General features: G+C 29.8%; 1 protein-coding gene across 1 annotated transcript; it reads left to right on the top strand.

Annotated features, from left to right (window-relative positions):
- Window positions 1-275: 275 nt before the first annotated feature.
- Window positions 276-18,190, top strand: LOC144961311 (dynein regulatory complex subunit 7-like). The gene is made up of 17 exons (XM_078894551.1): window positions 276-562; window positions 2,264-2,438; window positions 3,080-3,205; window positions 4,934-5,128; window positions 5,497-5,655; window positions 6,001-6,219; window positions 6,395-6,526; window positions 7,134-7,206; window positions 7,553-7,681; window positions 11,407-11,535; window positions 11,833-12,065; window positions 12,534-12,749; window positions 13,336-13,446; window positions 13,831-13,941; window positions 14,525-14,719; window positions 16,061-16,200; window positions 17,215-18,190. The coding sequence occupies exons 1-17, from the start codon at window positions 309-311 to the stop codon at window positions 17,294-17,296; spliced, it is 2,679 nt and encodes an 892-aa protein (XP_078750677.1). The 5' UTR covers window positions 276-308; the 3' UTR covers window positions 17,297-18,190.
- The last annotated feature ends 1,876 nt before the right edge of the window (window positions 18,191-20,066 follow it).

Below are 20,066 nucleotides of genomic sequence, written 5' to 3'. Positions count from 1 at the left end.
GACGGTGGGTAACAATTGATAAATAAATAAATACTTATTTTGAAATGCGAATTTATCATTTAACGTCATTATAACGTTCGGATATAATTAATCCGCGTAGTCTGCTTATTACTATCTGCAACATGTTTTTTTTTATAATTGAGTAAATATTTTTCATATCATTTATTATCACATCAGTTTTTTTTAATTTTCAAAAGTAAAAGCACGCGTAACTAAACAAAGCACCGCACAAAAGAACTACTTCGTCTAGTTTCTATGGTTGCGCATTTGTTTAGTATGGGCGTCAATCGCCCTTACTCGCTTTCAAAATGGAGGACCAAACACAAATCGAGACCGCTGGCGAGGGTGATAGCAATAAGATCGCATCGGATGCTGGCGTTGACGATAAACCACAATCTCCAACCCTCGCCTCTGAGGGCACTGGAATTACCAATGGTGATTCGAAATCCGGGGTAGATGGCGAGGAAAACTTTGGCGATGGTGAAAATCTTACAGAAGATGCAGAGGCATTGAAAGAGGAACTTGAGAGCATAATTGTTGTTCCACCCGAGATTGAAATAGTGTGAGTAGAATTCTTCTATTTATTATCTTTTAGGCACTTTCGTAAAAATAGTGGTCCCTCTGAAGTGGGGTAATTTTCCTATGGTTTATTAGCCAGATGTTTTATGTTGATCAAGAGAAATAACAGCCAAATTTTTCAAAACGTTAACCCCCCCCCCACCCCCAATAAAATTTAAAAAAATATTAATAATATGAAGGGATATATTATGTACATTACGACGTGCACAAATCATTTGCAGGTCTGAGTCTGATAACCCATATTGTTACGGGCTCATTGTTGTAATTGAAATACTCTCAAACCAACGCAAAACATTGTCCACTATAACAAACTTAAATTAAGCCCATAATTACGTTCAGTTATCAGACCTGCAAAGATGTTTACGTCAGTACATTGCCATCACAATAGAAATGCATAATGTTGAGATAAATTAGCACAGAGGAGTAGAGCATAGAATTTGAAATAAATGCATTATATTTTCTAATATTATATTAAGTATTTCAATACGTTGGAAGATCCCCTATTTAATTTCGGAAGATCCCAAGTGTCATTTGACAGATTTGACACCCGTCAATCAGTGAAAATGTAGGATTTATAGTCCACCCGGAAAAAAAAAAACTTTAAAAATAATCTTTTAAAAATCCAATGCGGCAACCATGTTGCTTGTCAAATCATGGAAAAAATTAATCCTCTTGGCAGGGACCACTTTTTATTCTAATTTTTTTTTTTTACTGAAGTATCATATCTTACTTCTATTTATTAACTTTGCATTGACTTTAATAGTAAAAACTTTATGGTGCGACAATATCATAGTGAGATATAATTATTGCATCGAGATTACAAAAAGTCACAGAATGATGAGAATATATTCACATTGACACCCCCAAAGTGATCACTCGACTAGATACTAGACATCATAGACTTATTTTGTTTCATTAACACCCCCGCCCCATTCGTGTGATAAAAATGAGGATAATTATAGTTCTCAAAAGAGACAGGGCAACCACAATGCTAATGCATTTTAACACTCTAAAATATCACAATGAAGAGCTGGAAAATCTAATCTCAGCTAATATAAATTTTATTTGAACTTGATTGAACAGAAATATATTGAAAAGCATCTAATCATTATTACCTTGATTATTTAATGCCATAATTTTTACTTTACACAGAAGAACAGCTTTTCCTGGGATTGGAGTTGATAAATTGGATACATTCAAGCAGATGAAGATATTCGAAGATTTTGTCTGCCTCATTAATTACTGAATTTATTTGAAGCACAACTTGAAATGTATTTTCGTCTTTAAACATGCCTAAATCTTTGTCAGTCTCTCATGAGAAGGTTCACCTATTTTGCATAGCCTAATTTTAAACTTTAGAGGTTCTTGAGACCAAATTTTTTGTTGTTTTGTTGATTGATGATTGATTGATTGATTGATCGATTGATTGGTTGATTGATTGATTTATTTATTTATTCATTCATTTATCTGTTTCAAAATTTACTTGCAGGTAACAATTGCATGGGTTTTTTCTTGGTATCATGTCAATATTGACATAGCATTATAATGAAATTGGCTATAAAAAGTGATTATCTAAGTTATACCACCAATAGTTTTAACCCTATTCCAGTGACCTGTAATATTCATTAAAATATGATAATTATTGTTTCACTCTTTAAGTGAATTTTTATTTTATGTTCTGCAGTCAACAACCAGCAGAAATATTTGATCCAGCTGAATTTCCATCGTCCTACAAAGACAACTTACCCAAAGAACTCATGGTTCTGCAATATGCTGATAATTTTCGTCGCCAGTATGTTCATTTATACAGGGATCGCAAGCCCCTTTTTCTGAATCCTGTAAATGAATGTGGAATAGAGGTAATAATAATAATAATCATCATCGTCATCGTCATCATCATCATCATCATCATCATCATCATCATCATCATCATCATCATCATCATCATCATCATCATCATCATCATCATCATCATCATCATCGTCATCATTAGCGGCGTAGTTTAAAATTTTGTAGGGTGAGGGTTGATTCAGAGGTAATCAGGAGGTCTGAAGTTTGATTTCAAATCGAGGAATCCTGAGTTTTTTGGGTTATTAAAAAAATAATTTTGCGCCTGTCTCTCACTGTAGTAGAGGGCTATTAGGGTCAATCAGGAGAAGAGGCATCAAGAAAATCAAAGCTGGTCTGTCTGTCAGATGTGAGTCATCAGTTTTTTCATGTCATTTTGATGCTGTTTCTTGGAATTCGTACTATTTTACAAATTCAATTATTTAGTATAGAATAAAGACTATAAAATGATGACAAGATTGGATGACAATTGGCCATAATAAATTGATATTTAACAATATGTGCATGTTGCTGTAAACCACACCTCAGCCTATTATCATCATCATTGTTGTTGTCGTCATCATCATTTGGTAAAAGTGAAATTATTTAACCATGACATGTAGGTTCATCTTAATGTTTAGCATGCAAGAAAAGTGTCATCATACATTCACAGAAATTTGTGTGCACAACAATCAGGCCTTGTCAGCTACCTTTCAAGGAACTATACAATTGGGAAGGATGTGCAGAGTTTGTTGCTGATTACCTCAACTTTGATACTCTCGATCCTCCTTATGAATTGGTAAGCATGTTTTTAAATGAGGATGATGGTTTAAAAAATGGATAATTTTAATGACATGAAATTTTTGCAATGTATGAATATTAAGCCTTTCTTGAAAAACGCAGAGGCAAATGTTTTATTATTTTCTATTCGAGTTAAGTTTGATATCAGTTATGTATAGCTTGCAAGAATGTTAAAGAAAAAGTAGATACAGCATCCTTAAACAAGACTCATATACAAACATATAAAATGCACATACCATATTAATTCAGAAAAGTGAGTGGAGCAGGCACTTATGTTGGTAACAACAAGATATGAAGTGAGTAGAAAAGTGCCAGAAGACAATAGAGAATAAAAATTTTTTTTTTTTATTTTTTTTTTTTTTTCGCGGCGGTGGTGGGGTTTGAACCTGCGACCTTATTGGTACGACAACTCCGCCTGGCAGGTGAGAGCGTGGTCTACCGTGTGAGCTATCCACGAACACAAAAATATTCGTTTCAAACCCAAAGTCATTTCTAGATCCCTCTCTCACCCACTTCTTGAGATCGCCGATTCGTTCACCACCATCGCGAAGTAATTTTGACCAGCAGTTAAGCTTAATAGCCAATATTCTCATCACAAACATATAACATAGAAACGATTGAGACATTGAGTATGCTCCGGTGTATGGGTGAATTTTTAATTCAGAAAAGTGAGTGGAGCAGGCACTTATGTTGGTAACAACAAGATATGAAGTGAGTAGAAAAGTGCCAGAAGACAATAGAGAATAAAAATTTTTTTTTTTTTTCGCGGCGGTGGTGGGGTTTGAACCTGCGACCTTATTGTTACGACAACTCCGCCTGGCAGGTGAGAGCGTGGCTCTACCGTGTGAGCTATCCACGAACACAAAAATATTTTTTATTCTCTATTGTCTTCTGGCACTTTTCTACTCACTTCATATCTTGTTGTTACCAACATAAGTGCCTGCTCCACTCACTTTTCTGAATTAAAAATTCACCCCATACACCGGAGCATACTCAATGTCTCAATCGTTTCTATGTTATATGTTTGTGATGAGAATATTGGCTATTAAGCTTAACTGCTGGTCAAAATTACTTCGCGATGGTGGTGAACGAATCGGCGATCTCAAGAAGTGGGTGAGAGAGGGATCTAGAAATGACTTTGGGTTTGAAACGAATATTTTTGTGTTCGTGGATAGCTCACACGGTAGAGCCACGCTCTCACCTGCCAGGCGGAGTTGTCGTACCAATAAGGTCGCAGGTTCAAACCCCACCACCGCCGCGAAAAAAAAAAAATTTTTTATTCTCTATTGTCTTCTGGCACTTTTCTACTCACTTCATATCATACCATATTAAGCACTCTGACTTTAACTTTAATAAGGGCACAACCCCCCCCCCCCCCTTCCTTGGACCTCAATTCCATTAATATATCTTTGTCTGTAGTATTCGCACTATCTTTAATCATTGTCTGTATACATTGCTTTGTTCACACATAGTTAGGAGAGAAGGAATTTGCCAGTTTGGTCAGGGTCGTTGAGGCTTTTAAAAAATCTGACACCATGTTGCCCCTTTAGGGTCAAGGTTATAGGATAGTTGCCGTTCACAGCTCGTATTTCTTTCAATGTGTCTGTAACAATAGAGCTCACCCTTTATACTTAATTTCCTAAGTGGGCAGTGCATTTATTAGGAATTTTATGCATATACAAATATACTTATAATAAATTTAATATCTAATCATGATGTTTTTCAGCCAATAAGACTACTGTCTCCTGCAACTGTTCTGAAAAGACAAAAGGGGAATTGTTTTGAGTACAGTACCTTATTATGTTCGTTGCTGATTGGAGCGGGTTATGATGCCTATGTTGTCAGTGGCTATGCAACCAGAGAAACCTGCCTAGCTGATGAGTCGAGGGAGGTCTGCCCTCTTTTGAAAAGAAAGGAAGAGGTATGAAAAATTTATCAAAAGCCGTTTTTGACATTTTATTTTCTATTAATTTTTTAAGCTGATTAACTTGTAAATTATTAACTTGTTAGTACACTATATTTGAAATGTTATGCTTCAAAACTGTGAAATAAAAAACAAACAATCTGACCATATTGAGTTCAATTAAAATGAAAAGAGGGATATCTTGTTGTATCAGGACTCGAAGTCGATGAATCAAATGTCTGCAATGCCATTTATTAAGTGGATTGAATGATTATGATTTGAGTAATTATTTTTATAGGTTCACTTTATTTTATTGCAACCTAGTCTCGAAAGACTCAATATTCTGCACTGTCAATGGGTAACTTTTATTATTTACTGCTTTTCAGGAAAGAATTGAAGAGAAGAAAAAGCAAGTAAAGAAATACACAGTCAAGCCTCCGAAGGATCTCAGAAGCAAGTTCGAGCTGAAGATGGAAGCGAGAAAACAAGCTGAAATGAAAGAGGAAGAAGATAAAAGAAAAGCAGAAGAAGAGCAACGTATTGCTGTAAGTGTGATGCTGTGCCGAAAATATACACTTTAATATTGATCAGTTTTCATTGCACTAAAATCAAATAAAAGGTACATGTAATGTTAGTGAAAGAGATGAAGAAATAAAGAACTTTGCAGTTCCAAAAGCGTGCAGTAAAAATAACTTAAATGCATTCTGACCTTGAACAGGATCTGATAAAAATTGAATGTAAATCTAATTACTGTATTTAAATTCAGCTGGACAAAATTACTTTGTTCTGAAATGAGATCTTTACAAAATAATGTTGTTGAAAAAGTAGGGTAGAACCGATATAAAATTTCCAAAAAATACCTGAATATTTTTTATCTCTTTGCCTTTCAGGAACTAGAAAAACCACCACCTGATCCACTTCATGGTCTGAGAATCCATTCTTGGGTTTTGGTTTTGTCTGGAAAAAGGGAGGTCCCTGAAAGTTTTTTCATTGAACCTTTTACAGGCCTCTCACATTCCACGGGTAGCGATGCTTATTTAGGAATTGAATCCGTTTGGAACCACATGAATTATTGGGTTTGCATGCAAGACTGCTCTGAGGGTGTTCACGTAAGTGTAATTCTCAGTTCCAATTCTTTACAATAATTTTTGTCTGATCATTTTCAATTAAATCTAAGAGAGGATTTTTTTTTTCATGTGAATATTGAATATTGTGATTAGATATTGATGTGAAAACTGCACTCAATTTTTGACTTGACTATATTCTGACATAATTTTTTTCCAGAAACTTAGCTACGATTTGGGAGACTGCACTATGTGGGAGTTCATGTTCCCAGGAATTGAAAAACCCCAGTTGCTTATTCCAGAAGCAGAAGAAGACAATTTTGATAACTTTGACAATTTAGATGACGATGAGGTAAGGGAAAATCTTTTATTGCTTTCATTTTTGTTGTTCATCAATTCCCTTTTAAGTCAATAATAAAGCGTAAGAGTATGGCATACAAAAAAGCATTAGTAAAAAGTTAGTATGGACTTTTAATTTAGTTGTGTGACACTGGCTTATGATTTGTTGGTTCTGCATTCCTTGGAAAAGACTATTTATTTTCATCTTATCACCACATTAATGTGTAAAATAAGTACCTGGCAGGTTACAATAATAGTAATAGCGCCTTAGAAACAGCATGTCTCCTACCTGCACAGTTCTGCATAGCTTTGAAACTCCATTAAAAATATTTGAAACACATTAGACTTCTAAATAGATATTGCGCTATAAAAAAGCTCACATTTAAAAGTTTTATTTATTCATTTATTTTTATCTGAACGAAACTAAAACTTATGATGACTTTGATATCAAAACGGGGCAAAACAGTTTTAATATCAGCAGTACCAGGTGATAGATTTTCTATTTATAAAACAATTTTCTGTCTGGTATATCTTGATAGATAAAACAGCTTATCATAATTGATACAAAAATGTTATGCACCGTATTAATTTCCATGAATATTTTAAAATGCACGAATCAGGACAAAGAGGAAGAGGAAAAACATTTGGACATGCCTCCATCGTGGGTTGATCCTTTGAAACTTTCCCAAAAAGGTAATTGTCTGTAGACAAAGAAGATTAGGTTTTATAACATATATTTTCAGAGTTATTTGTCGTGATTGTTAACAAAATTAGAAAAAAAATGAATTAACTTTAAATTTGTCTTGTATTATTTATTGATTACAATTGTAACAGTGTAAAAACTATATGTCAGTTGATGTCTTGTTTTTTCACTCAATCTTTTTTTTCTCAAACTGATGTACATGATGGCATATTAAAATGCTTCAGTAAAAGTTAGAAAGAATTGCTTTATAACCGCCTAAGCCTCTTTTATGCATATCCCAGTTAGATTCTATTTTCCATTTAGAATTCAAACATTTTTTTCTCTAATACTCCAAAGATTTTGAAATGCGCTGTCCACAAGGCAAGAAAACCAAATTGTACAAAAAAGCAAAGTTAGAAAAGTTTGCCCACTATTTGATGGAAGATGGCCTGGTGTCAAGACTGTCTGTTTATGATGACAAGGAATGTAAGTTTATGTTTTTCATTTTTTCTTTAATAAGAAAATTAATAAAAATATATTGTTATTATTATTATTATTATTATTATTATTATTATTATTATTATTATTATTATTATTATCATTATTATTATTATTATTATTATTATTATTATTATTATTATTATTATTATTATTATTATTGTTGTTTATTATTATTATTATTATTATTATATTATTATTATTATTATTATTATTATTATTATTATTATTATTATTATTATTATTATTATTATTATATTATTATTATTATTATTAATTATTATTATTATTATTATTATTATTATTATTATTATTATTATAATAACAGTCCACTCCGGATAATCGCAACTCGGTTAATCGCAACTTTCGATTAATGGCAACATTCCCCAAGTAACGGAATTAATTCTATATAAAAGTCACTGGTTAATTGCAACAAACTTCGTTTAATTGCAATACATTTTCGCCCCCAAAAAGTGGCAACTACAAGAAATCAAGCAAACAAAATCCTTTCTTAAAAGAATATAGCCTTGTGGAGAACATTGTGCTTATTTGAGTCAATAAAAAAAATGATACGGCGCACAACTCTACTGAAAGATTTGAAAATTAGAAATGTATTTTTTACAGATAGATAAACAGATAACTTGATTTCCTTTTATAATTTAAAGTCAGTTTGAAAGTTCGTTGAGTCAAACAAATATCATAAAATATGTACCGACGACACTAACACTCTCAAAAACAACCAATCTGGCCACTGTAAAAAGTTGTCAGTTTGGCGTTTTTATGCAAATCGTTGCATTCGAAATAATGTATTCACTTAATTACTTTACGGAATTCAGATCTGCACTAAGTTTTCAACAGTTTCATCTATTTATGACATCAAGTATTATTATTGCCCCTATGATGCTTTCAGTGTGATGGTTTTGGGTGGATAATAACTAGGTTTAATTTATTTGGTAATAAATTAAAAAATAATAATAATAATAATCTAAACATCGAAATTTAAAACCAGAAAATAGAAGTTGCATTGAAGGTAAAATACAAGGTTTTAGAACGACCGTATTAAAAGTTATGAACAGTCAGGTGGCTCCGTAGCGCAGTGGATAAGCTGTCAGACTCTAACATTGAAAGTACTGGGTTCAATCCATTGTGGACATTTAAAAAAAAAAGTTTACTTTATTGAGAAAGACATCAGTTTTGTTGTTATAGTTACTGGACATATAATTAAAACCTTAAATTAATCTATTATTATTATTATTATTATTATATTATCATTATTATATTATTATTATTATTATTATTATTATTATTATTATTATATTATTATTATTATTATTATTATTATTATTATTATTATTATTATTATTATTATTATTATTATTTATTATTATTATTATTATTATCATTATCATTATATTATTATTATATTATTATTATTATTATTATTATTATTATTATTATTATTATTATTATTATTATTATTATTATTATTATTATTATTATTATTATTATTATTATTATTATATTATTATTATTATTATTATTATTATTATTATTATTATTTATTATTATTATTATTATTATTATTATTATATTATTATTATTATTTATTATTATTATTATTATTATTATTTATTATTATTATTATTATTATTATTATTATTATTATTATTTATTATTATTATTATTATTATATTATATTTTTAAAAAACAACATCGGTACCATTCAATGTGTTATCGTCGTGCATTTATATGTAAACGTTGATTGTTATCATTTTATAATATTTATCATTATCATCAGTTTATTCATTTACGCCCGTCTTTGTCATTTTATTGTTTTTTTTTTTCTTCTTCTTTTGTTGTTGTTTTTCAAAAATTTCCTGTCCCATCATTGTTTATGTCTATTTACCTTATCTATCCATTCACACTACACATCTCTCATTTGTCCTTAGTGTCTTATTTGTCGTGTTTTGTTGATAAAGGGGAAATCAGAAACGCCCACAGTATGTCTTCGTCTATTAAATTGAGGCTTACAATTCAACACTTATCGTTATTTTTTCCTTCGAGTTGCCTTCAAGTTTCAAGCAGCAACATTTTCATTAATCAACCAGCACCGCCAATGGAGGTGCATAAAAACGTGCGTTCTTGTACACCTCCAGTGGAGGTGCATAAAAACGGTGTGTTTCTGTACACCTCCAACGGAGGTGCATAAAAACGCCACCAAACATAATCACCAGAGTACTGTAATGTAAGGTAAGTTCTCGATCACAGGATCGTCTTTCAACTCTGCTCACATCTGCTACTTCAGGTTTATTTTAGCAGTTGATTTTCGTACCACAACCTGTTTTCACACACGGACAACTGTATGTTGCTGTGTCACGGGTCAGAGGCTATAGTGGCTTACACTTAATGTTGGGGCCACACAGAAAAATCAACAGAGGATGTACCAAGTTACACAGACAACGTTGTTTACCAATCTGCCCTCATTAAATGATGGTGGGTACAATATCGAATGAAAATAGTTCTTTCCCCGCGAAATTGCGGGCTTCTTACTAGTATGATTAAATTTTATCATTGATGAAATCATGACAGATTAAAGAATCGAGAGTGAGCAGGATTTAATACGACAGTAGTATGTCACCACTCTAAGATAGATAAAAGAGGGCGAGACTTTGCAGAATGGGTTTGTAATGTCATCTGTGGCCATTAAATTGGAGGCGAGGGGGCTGGGCATAGTCTTGACAACAGGTAAACAATGACAGTTGTTAAGAGAGACCTGGATGATATACTTTGTTTTGTAACTGAGCATTGTGACCAACGAGTTTGGTGAGAGCTTACTGTCTCTCATCACAGCTAATCTCTTTGACGCCTACAAATGTTGAGAACAAAAGAGTGAAAGTTGATCCAATCAAATTGCTCAGTCTGTGGTGGACCAAGAAGAATGTTTACAACAACTGGTTGGAGTTTACAATATTTGTGTAAAATGTTGCAATAGTGGACAGGAAATTCAACTTCAGTTAATTGCAACATTTTTGCTGATCCCAAGGTGTTGCTATTATCCGGAGTGGACTGTATTATTAATCAGAAAACGAATTTCCATTTTTTTGGATGAATAAAGTATATTATTATTACTATTATTATTATTATTATTATTATTATTATTATTATTATTATTATTATTATATTATTATTATTATTATTATTATTATTATTATATTATTTTCTTATGTTTATTATTATTATACAATCAATGAAATATTCTAAAGATCCAAATTTGCAAAACCTGCAAAGACAATTTTTATAAAAATGAGTTATACTCATCTCCATAGCCCACAAAAATTTCAAACCTAAATCATATAATAACATACAGTTTAAAAAAGTAAAACTCAATCGAAACATGGAAGTTAGTATGAGGGTTTTAATAAGATAGAAACAATTTGACTTAGCAGGTTATCTAATTGGGTTGTCGTTTACTTGCTGTGGAACCCCCTCTTACCCCCATTTACAACAACAACATCAACAAACATATGAAAATAATCATTTAGGGTTGTTTGCTTAAAAGAGTAAGAGAATTGAAAAAAAAAAACCCAAAAAAAGCATTCCAGTTCAATATATATTTTGTAAACGCCCTTATTTTTTGTTCTCTTTCTCGTTATCTATCTTAGTAATGATTCATCAATTGTATTCCTCTTTCTCTCTTTCTTCGATAATTACAGTAACAGACCTGATGATGGTGAAGGAGTATTACCAACACAGAGCAGACAAATTGACACTGAGGGTTCATAACCACAGGAGAGGATTAGTAACCGAAAATTTTCTTCCAGGCAGACCAAAATGTGTCAAAGGTAAAAATGAAGTTTATTCCTCATTTCAATATCCATCGAAACAATTCGGTTTCTTTTATGTCAGTTTCCAGTGATGGAAATAACCAATATTGTTAATTTTATTTCTAACTGCGAAATAATATATGTGCTGCTATATGGTCTTGTGGTATGAAACTTTTAATATTTATTAGAAATTTGATAGTTTAATTAATGGAAATAATATCGCTTCCTGCAAAGATATTTTTTATTTCTTGTAAATGTGTTATTTTTAGTCCCTTTTAGAGAACAAAATTTAGACTAATTATTCTATCCCAATAGAGCACACCTACAAAGCAAGCATTCCAGGAGCAGAGAATGATCGCACAATGCACTTTTACGATGAAGCCAGAGTTGATGGTCTTGTCAAACGTATCGAGACGTCTCTCTCCATGACAGAGCATTATAAAAACAGAGATGATTTCCAATACTACAAGCATGTCGACTTTGGACAGAGGCCAAAAAAATTTGGACCTCAAGATGAAGCTGTTACTAACAACCCAAGACCTATTGTTGTAAGTGTTGAATTTTACTTGGTAAAAGTTATTAACATTTTGTCAGTTATGTTTTCACCCTTTCTTCCATTCATTCCCATTTAATTTTTATTTAGTTGTTTTTATTTTTAAAACTGTTATGAGCTGTACAACAACAATCATAATGATATAATTATTTTTTGGTCATATATTCAAGAAGTTCTTTTTAAATACAGTGAAGTGCTTCTAAAAATAAAAGTCTGCTTTTGGTTATATTAGTCTTTTTATTCTAAGGTAAAATTTGTAATAAGCAATTAACTCTTAGAATTCCATGTTAAACTATTTATCTGTTTCATGAACTAATGCTCCCAATGAAGAAAACATATTTATAATTTTTTTTTTTTTTCATCAACGTTACAATGCATTGGTGGATAGACATAAAGTGTAAATACACAGAATGTGATTATTTTTTCTCTTTCAAATTTTCTTTTTTTTTTTTTTTTCCTATAGAAAATGATTCAGCGATTTGAGAGAAACCCAGCAAAGCCTGCGAATGTTGATATCAAAGAACTCATCTTCATGGTATCTGAGGATAAGATACAGTTGACCTATCATACAGTGAATTCCCATATTGCTTCATCAACGAGGGATTACTTAAAACCACCAAACTGGGACGAGAAGGGTGCAATTCTAGCATGGTCTTCAGATATGCATTCAACTTTCCAAGTAATGGTTTTCGGCTTTTGTCATCTATATCGTATAAAGTGCATATTAATGAAAAAAGTTTGTCCTTGTATATCTTTCAATTAAATCTGCTATCCTGACCATCCATTTCCATTTGTGATGTTTAATACAACTAAATAATTTCCTTTGGTATTTTGTCTTTCTGGTCATTGAAGGGTATATTATAAGGAAAGAAAAATATGAAAGTGGCTATTCTCTATGGTGCCTCATAAAATACCTGACATCGTGAGATATTGTATATTATGCAATATGCCCAGTAAACTATTAAATCACAGATATAAACATATAAAAAAAAGATGCCTGCCTAATTTCATACTCTAATGGTAACATATTATATCATTCCCTAAACTGAAGCGAATTAATGTAAAAGTAAAAGTAAAAGTTATTGGAAATGAAAACAATGCTATATAGTCTATATTAAATTCCCTCAACTGAAGCGAATTAATGTAAAAGTAAAAGGAAAAGTTATTGGAAATGAAAACAACGTTATATATATTAAAGAACGCTTTAGTTTAACTCTGATGTATTATTAAGAAATATTTATGAATGTATCTTCATCTCATGTTAGGTGGATCCCAATGAAAGTCAAAATAAGCAAGTAGAACTTTACGAAAAATTACTGGAATTATTGAAGATGGAAGAGACGTGTCGCGAGGGTGTGAGAGAATCAGAGGAGGAGGTAAGAGCATTCTTTAAAAAACTATATCACGTAGAAATCATACTCGACATTGTATCTCTTGATGATATACAAAATGTTAACCAAATCCATGACCATCTCTATTTCAATGTAATATCTTTTTTTTTTGTCATTTTCACTTTAATCATGTTTAGTCTGAGACTGCATTATTTATTTAGAAAATAAACTGCATATCTATTTTGTGATTTATTCATCCCTGCCTAAAAGAAAAAAAAAGAATGGAAATAAAAACAGCGAAAAGGTAATTAAATACTTTCATGTATATCATGTTGTTTCGAACACATTATAACATAATATGTATATATTTGTTTTAAAATCTATGTTCACATTCATGTATTATACTTATACTCTCTTGTATTTGTGTAGGTTAAAGAGATCATAAATGATCGTCAAAAGGAAGAACTGGCATCTGAATTGGACATATCCGTTTACGATACAGAAAGGAATGAAAAAGCAAAGAAACACAGAAAAGAATTGGTATGTTAACCTAGATTTTTCAAAATGAGGATATCATGTTTTCTCTGCACACAAATCACATTATCATAGTGATATATCAAATAAAGATATAGAGATGTTTTCTATGCTAATTTATTTATCTTGCCCATTATGATATGACAGATGATATAGACATTTATATTATAAATAGACTTTCCTATTTTTCATGAGTAGATTACATGATTGAGTTATGTACCAGAAGTGGTGAATTAGTTGAATAAGTTTAAAGTTAACCATCATCACCGAGATAATTATTTATATCAGAGCAACCTTTATGATAAAAGAAATTACAAAGCCCTCTGAGATTCTTTTTAGAGAATAAATAGGTTAATGAGGTAAACACTAGGGAAATGGACCTGTTCAATTATTTAAAGATGGAAAGATACATACTCTTATCCTGACTTTACTAAAAGGAAGAGAAACCATTCTTAAAAGGCATGTTTGCCGAATCTTTGAAGTATAATTCGATATTTTTTTATCACAAAAAAAATCTAATTATATGTTATTTCATAAAGTTTTTGATATCAGGTAGTAACCTTATTTCAAATTTTTCAATTATTTGAAGGAGAGGCAACAACTGGAAGAGAAAATGAGAAAGCAAGAAATGGAGATTGACTACTTGGCTCCATTTTTGGCTGAGATGGGAGATCCTGAAAAGATCAATCGGGAACAAGCAATTAAACTCAAAGACGATTGTTTGGATGATTTGAAACATAGATTGATTGACAAAGCTAATCTTATACAATCTCGATTTGAAAAGGTGAGCGATAAATGCCATCGTTTATGATACTTTGTTTTTTTTTGTTTATCTACCATGGTGATGATATATCTAATTTGTGTGCACGCTTTTTTCACGAATAAGATTCACTGGTTTTGTCACATGAGGCGTATTTAATTTTATATATATTTAGAAAAAAGGAATGTTGTGATGTCAATGTAAGGGCATGATAATTATGATATATTTAACTGTCTTCCCATTGAATTTTGATTTAATCAAAGTTTGCGGGCAACATAGCAATGATTAATTTTATTATTACAAATTTAATATTTCACAATCAAGAAATGAGAGCTAATTTTTTGGTCTTTTATATATATATTAATTTATTTGTTTGTTAGATTATCTATTTGTTTACTTACTCATATATTTGCTGAAATAGCTTAAAGCATTGGGGCTTACATATTCATCACCTATTCAATTTGAATGAATTGGTTACCCATAAAAGAGAAGATTGTATATAAGTTTATGTTGATATACTTTAGATGTTTTAATGGTGTTTCACCAATCTTTACACCTAAAAAATAAGTCCCATTTAATAAAACATTTTATGATGGAGGATCATTTACCAACATTTACTTGGAATGAATGGCGCGGGGCTATATGTGAAACGTTCATTAAAGATGATTTAAATCTTAACTTAACACCGTAAAAAAAACACATTTCAAGAATTTGAGACATCTTAATTTATCATTATGTGAACATTACGTGCATTGTATTTTTTTACATTGACTCTCGATGAGATCTCTAGGTAGATGGAGATGTGTATATTTAATAATAATAATAATGATAATAATAATAATAATAATAATAATAATAATAATAATAATAATAATAATAATAATAATAATAATAATAATAATAATAATATGATAATGATAATAATAATAATAATAACAACAACAACAAAATATTAATAATATTAATAATAATATAATAATAATAATAATAATAATAATAATAATAATAATTAATAATAATAATAATTAATAATAATATAATAATAATAATAATAATAATAATAATAATAATAATAATAATAATAATAATAATAATAAATAATAATAATAATAATAATATAATAATAATAAATAATAATATTATTATTTATATTATATAATATATAATCATAATATATCATCATTATAATTCATCATTATTATCATCATCATTCATATCATCATCATAATCATCATCATCTTCTTCATCATCATCATCACCATCATCATCACCATCATCATGATATTCAGTAATTTACATCATTATTTCGTATTTTTCTTAACGTATTTGGTCAATTTTAAAATTCTTCTTTCTTTTTTTTTAAAGGAAACACAAGAACTTCAGAAAAAGCAAGCTTGGTACCAACAAAACCAGGTATCCATGTCAAAGGACGACGAAGAAGAGTATATCAGCTATTGTAGTGAAGCCATGTTTAGAATACACATCTTGGAACTGAGACTTAACAGGTGATTTTTCTTTGAAATAGATTAATGAACAAATAAATCAACTACACAAACAAGCAGAAGTAGATATGAATAGATAGATAATTTATTGATAAATAAATAAATATGTGAATGAATAGATGGATAAATAAAGAAAATAAATAAGTAAATAAATAAATAAATAAATAAATAGATAAAACAACCATATAAAGAAATAACAACAAACAAAAAAAATAAGGAAAAGAAAGGAAGAATGAAAAGGAAAAGACAGAAAGGGAAAAGAAAAGATGAAGGCTTAACAGGTGATTTTTCTTTGAAATAGATTAATGAACAAATAAATCAACTACACAAACAAGCAGAAGTAGATATGAATAGATAGATAATTTATTGATAAATAAATATGTGAATGAATAGATGGATAAATAAAGAAAATAAATAAGTAAATAAATAAATAAATAGATAAAACAACCATATAAAGAAATAACAACAAACAAAAAAAATAAAGAAAAGAAAGGAAGAATGAAAAGGAAAAGACAGAAAGGGAAAAGAAAAGATGAAGGTAACGTTATTGAATATTCTCTAATGAATTGTCGACCACTCTTGTGACAAAAATTTATCCACATGCAGTGCTGTCTTTATCCGTCATACATACAAAGCGTTTTTGATGATGCCATTATGATAAAAGAGACAAAGAGTGAAAACAAAAAATTTAAGATTTTTTTTGTTCTTTTTTGTTTGTTTGTTTTTAAAATGGAAATTAACGACCAGAAGTTGGATTCTATAAGTATAGAGGGTTTCCCACCGCGTCACTGAAGTAAATAAAGAAAGGAAATTTAGTTTCAAGTCAAATTTAAATTTAAAAATATAAGCATTTGGAGTTCAAAAAGTAAAGTCTATTCTCCTTCAAGGAGCATTTATTTTAACTAAAATGTTACAATTTAAGCTTAAAATTCTATTTTAACTAACAGGTTTACATTAACATAATACCGTATTGAGACGATTGGTAACATATTCTTGTTCTATTTTTTAAATACACAGGCACAAGGAGATGGCACCTCACAAATACATGGCATTAGAACAAAAATTGAGGAATGATCCCAGACTTCAGGAGTACTTTTAAATAAACCAAATTTTGATTCATTCTATGCGTTATATAAAATTGAAAGATTTAATGTAAGATATTATTAATTACACATGTGTTACTTTCCTTGATTAAATGAACTCGACTGTATGGCAAGTCTTTCCTTTTTAAAAGGTTTTATTTGTGTAGATGCTGAAGAGGTGGTGATTGTGTAACAAAGTGCGAGTTGATCATCGGAAACTGATTTATTTAAAGACAATAGAGCACGGATATAGAGAGCAACGTCATGCAGTAATAATTTGCTTCATTGAACTACTGCTATTTCCATCAATTCATTTTACATTTGATATGAAAGTTTCACTCAAAAGATGTGTTTAGCCAGTAAATTGGAATATAGGTCTTAATAAAATATTCACATTTCAAGAATGTTGAAAACATTTTTCACTTACAATTCGGCAACAGAAATTGTATCCTTAATTTTTTTTTCTAATTTTATTTCAAATAATTATAGATAAGTAAATACATGATCGTGCATTCCCCTTGTATTTTGAATCCATGAACTGGTATGACACTTAGATAATCATATGCTATTTGTCATGTCATAACTAAACTGAAAAAGGAATAAAATTAATTGGTTGAGGAAGACTGTCAATAGCAACTACATGTTCATTTGCACAGAATTACAACATTCACGATTTCGTTATAGCTATGCTTAAACGAGTTTATGAAAAATTAGAGATAAGAAAGCGTCCCTATGTAGCTGCTCGCACTTTGTCATCTTTATTTTATGTTTCTTTTCTCATTTTTATAAATCTTATTTTTGAAAGAAAATACAGAATGACGCTTTACTGTTATTTATTTATTTTCTGATTATTGCAACTTATACTTGTTCATTTCATTAAATGTGTTGAAATAAACAGTTATTATGCCTGACATGCAAACCATTTGGTATTCACTCATTCATATTATTTGATATTCACTCAACGAAAAGTATTTGCACTTCATGGTACTTATCTCTGCCTCTCAAATAAAATAGAGAATGAAAGAAGATATTTTCTAATGCCTCACTTGTTGACAAAAGATCGTATAAGATAACCACGACAATGAAGAATATGATGATAGTGAGGGTGTTTGGAAAACCGTTGATAATGATGATGATGATGATGATGATGATGATGATGATGATGATGGTGAGGATGATGATGATGAGGATGATGATGATGATGATGATATAGTGGTGGTGGTTGTTTTTGTGGAAGTAGTAATAATGATGGTGAGTTTTTGTTGTTTTTAAGGTGCTTGGCACACTTTTAATCATTTCAAAATCAAAAAAGAAGAAAATGATCGGAAAGATAACAATTGTAAATTCGCAGCAAGGAAAAAATCAAGACAAAGTTGTTGGAAAAGAGAAAAGATATGAGAGCTGGAAAATTATGGTATCTGTCATCAAGCACCTACGTATTGCCAAGAAAAGCAACACATTGATAAGTAATAGCTCTTGAAGTGATTCTCTGTTGAATTACTAACAGAACACTGTGTCATGAGAGAGGAACAATTCAGTTCAAAAATCAATTTAATTCTTTTAACTGACCTTCACATTAGTGCTTAAGACAAATCTCATATATCCAGAAAAAATATGGCTAATGCGCACAGAGGATGGAAGAGGATAAAATATGATCGGATCGGTTGTTTTGGTTTAGGCGACGTATGCATACATGCAAGTCTGACATCCGTACCCAATTTTGGGCCTAAATTTAACATTTTTTAAATGGACAATATTTTGTGTCACTTTTTGAGATATCCATTACAACAATGAGTCCATAATGAATTGGGTTATCAGACCTGCAAATAAGGTTTAGGCCTTAGATTTACCTTGTTATCAAGATTGGTCAATAATAATAATAATAATAATAATAATAATAATAATAATAATAATAATAATAATAATAATAATAATAATAATAATAATAATAGTATATAATAATAATAATAATAATAAATAATAATAATAATAATAATAATATAATAATAATAATAATAATAATAATAATAATATAAATAATATATAATAATAATAATAATAATAATAATAATAAATAATAATAATAATAATATAATAATAATAATAATAATAATATAATAATAATAATAATAATAATAATAATAATAATAATAATAATAATAATAATAAATAATAATAATAAATAATAAATATAATAATAATAATAATAATAATAATAATAATAATAATAATAATAATAATAATAATAATAATAATAATAATAATAATAATAATGTAGCTCAATCGACGTCGGCTCGATAAATAAAATTGCAAATGATCTCATACAGCATTATAAAAACGTTGGGATTTCGAAAATTCGATGGTATTTACCTATATATACATATTAGCAGGTCTAACAGCTGGGCGTTATGATCTGTTTTAATAAACAATATAATTTTACGTTGGTTTGAGAGTATTTCCATTATGACAATGAGACAATAACAAGTTGCGTTATCAGACCTGCAAATAAATACGTTTTGCCTTTTACTTTCAGGTAACATCAGCGTCATGAAAAGGGTACATGGTAGAACACGGTTGTTGTTACTTACTTATAGAATTTAGAATTGTTAGCCAATTCAAACTTGATTCAACTAAAGAAAAAAAACAAAAAACAAAAAACGCAGAGGGAATTTAGTGAAACTATAGATTTAGGCCTATATTCTACGAGGCGATATATGAACGTCTTTTTTGCATGTCCGTTGGGGATCAAATTTGTTTGTTTGTTGTTTTTTTAAAAAAACTTTTAAA

Source organism: Berghia stephanieae, chromosome 1 (assembly GCF_034508935.2).
Source record: "Berghia stephanieae isolate SIO BIC M18660-M18661 chromosome 1, UCSD_Bste_1.3, whole genome shotgun sequence".
NCBI classification, from domain to species: domain Eukaryota; kingdom Metazoa; phylum Mollusca; class Gastropoda; order Nudibranchia; family Aeolidiidae; genus Berghia; species Berghia stephanieae.
This window is presented reverse-complemented; position numbering and strand designations above follow the sequence as displayed.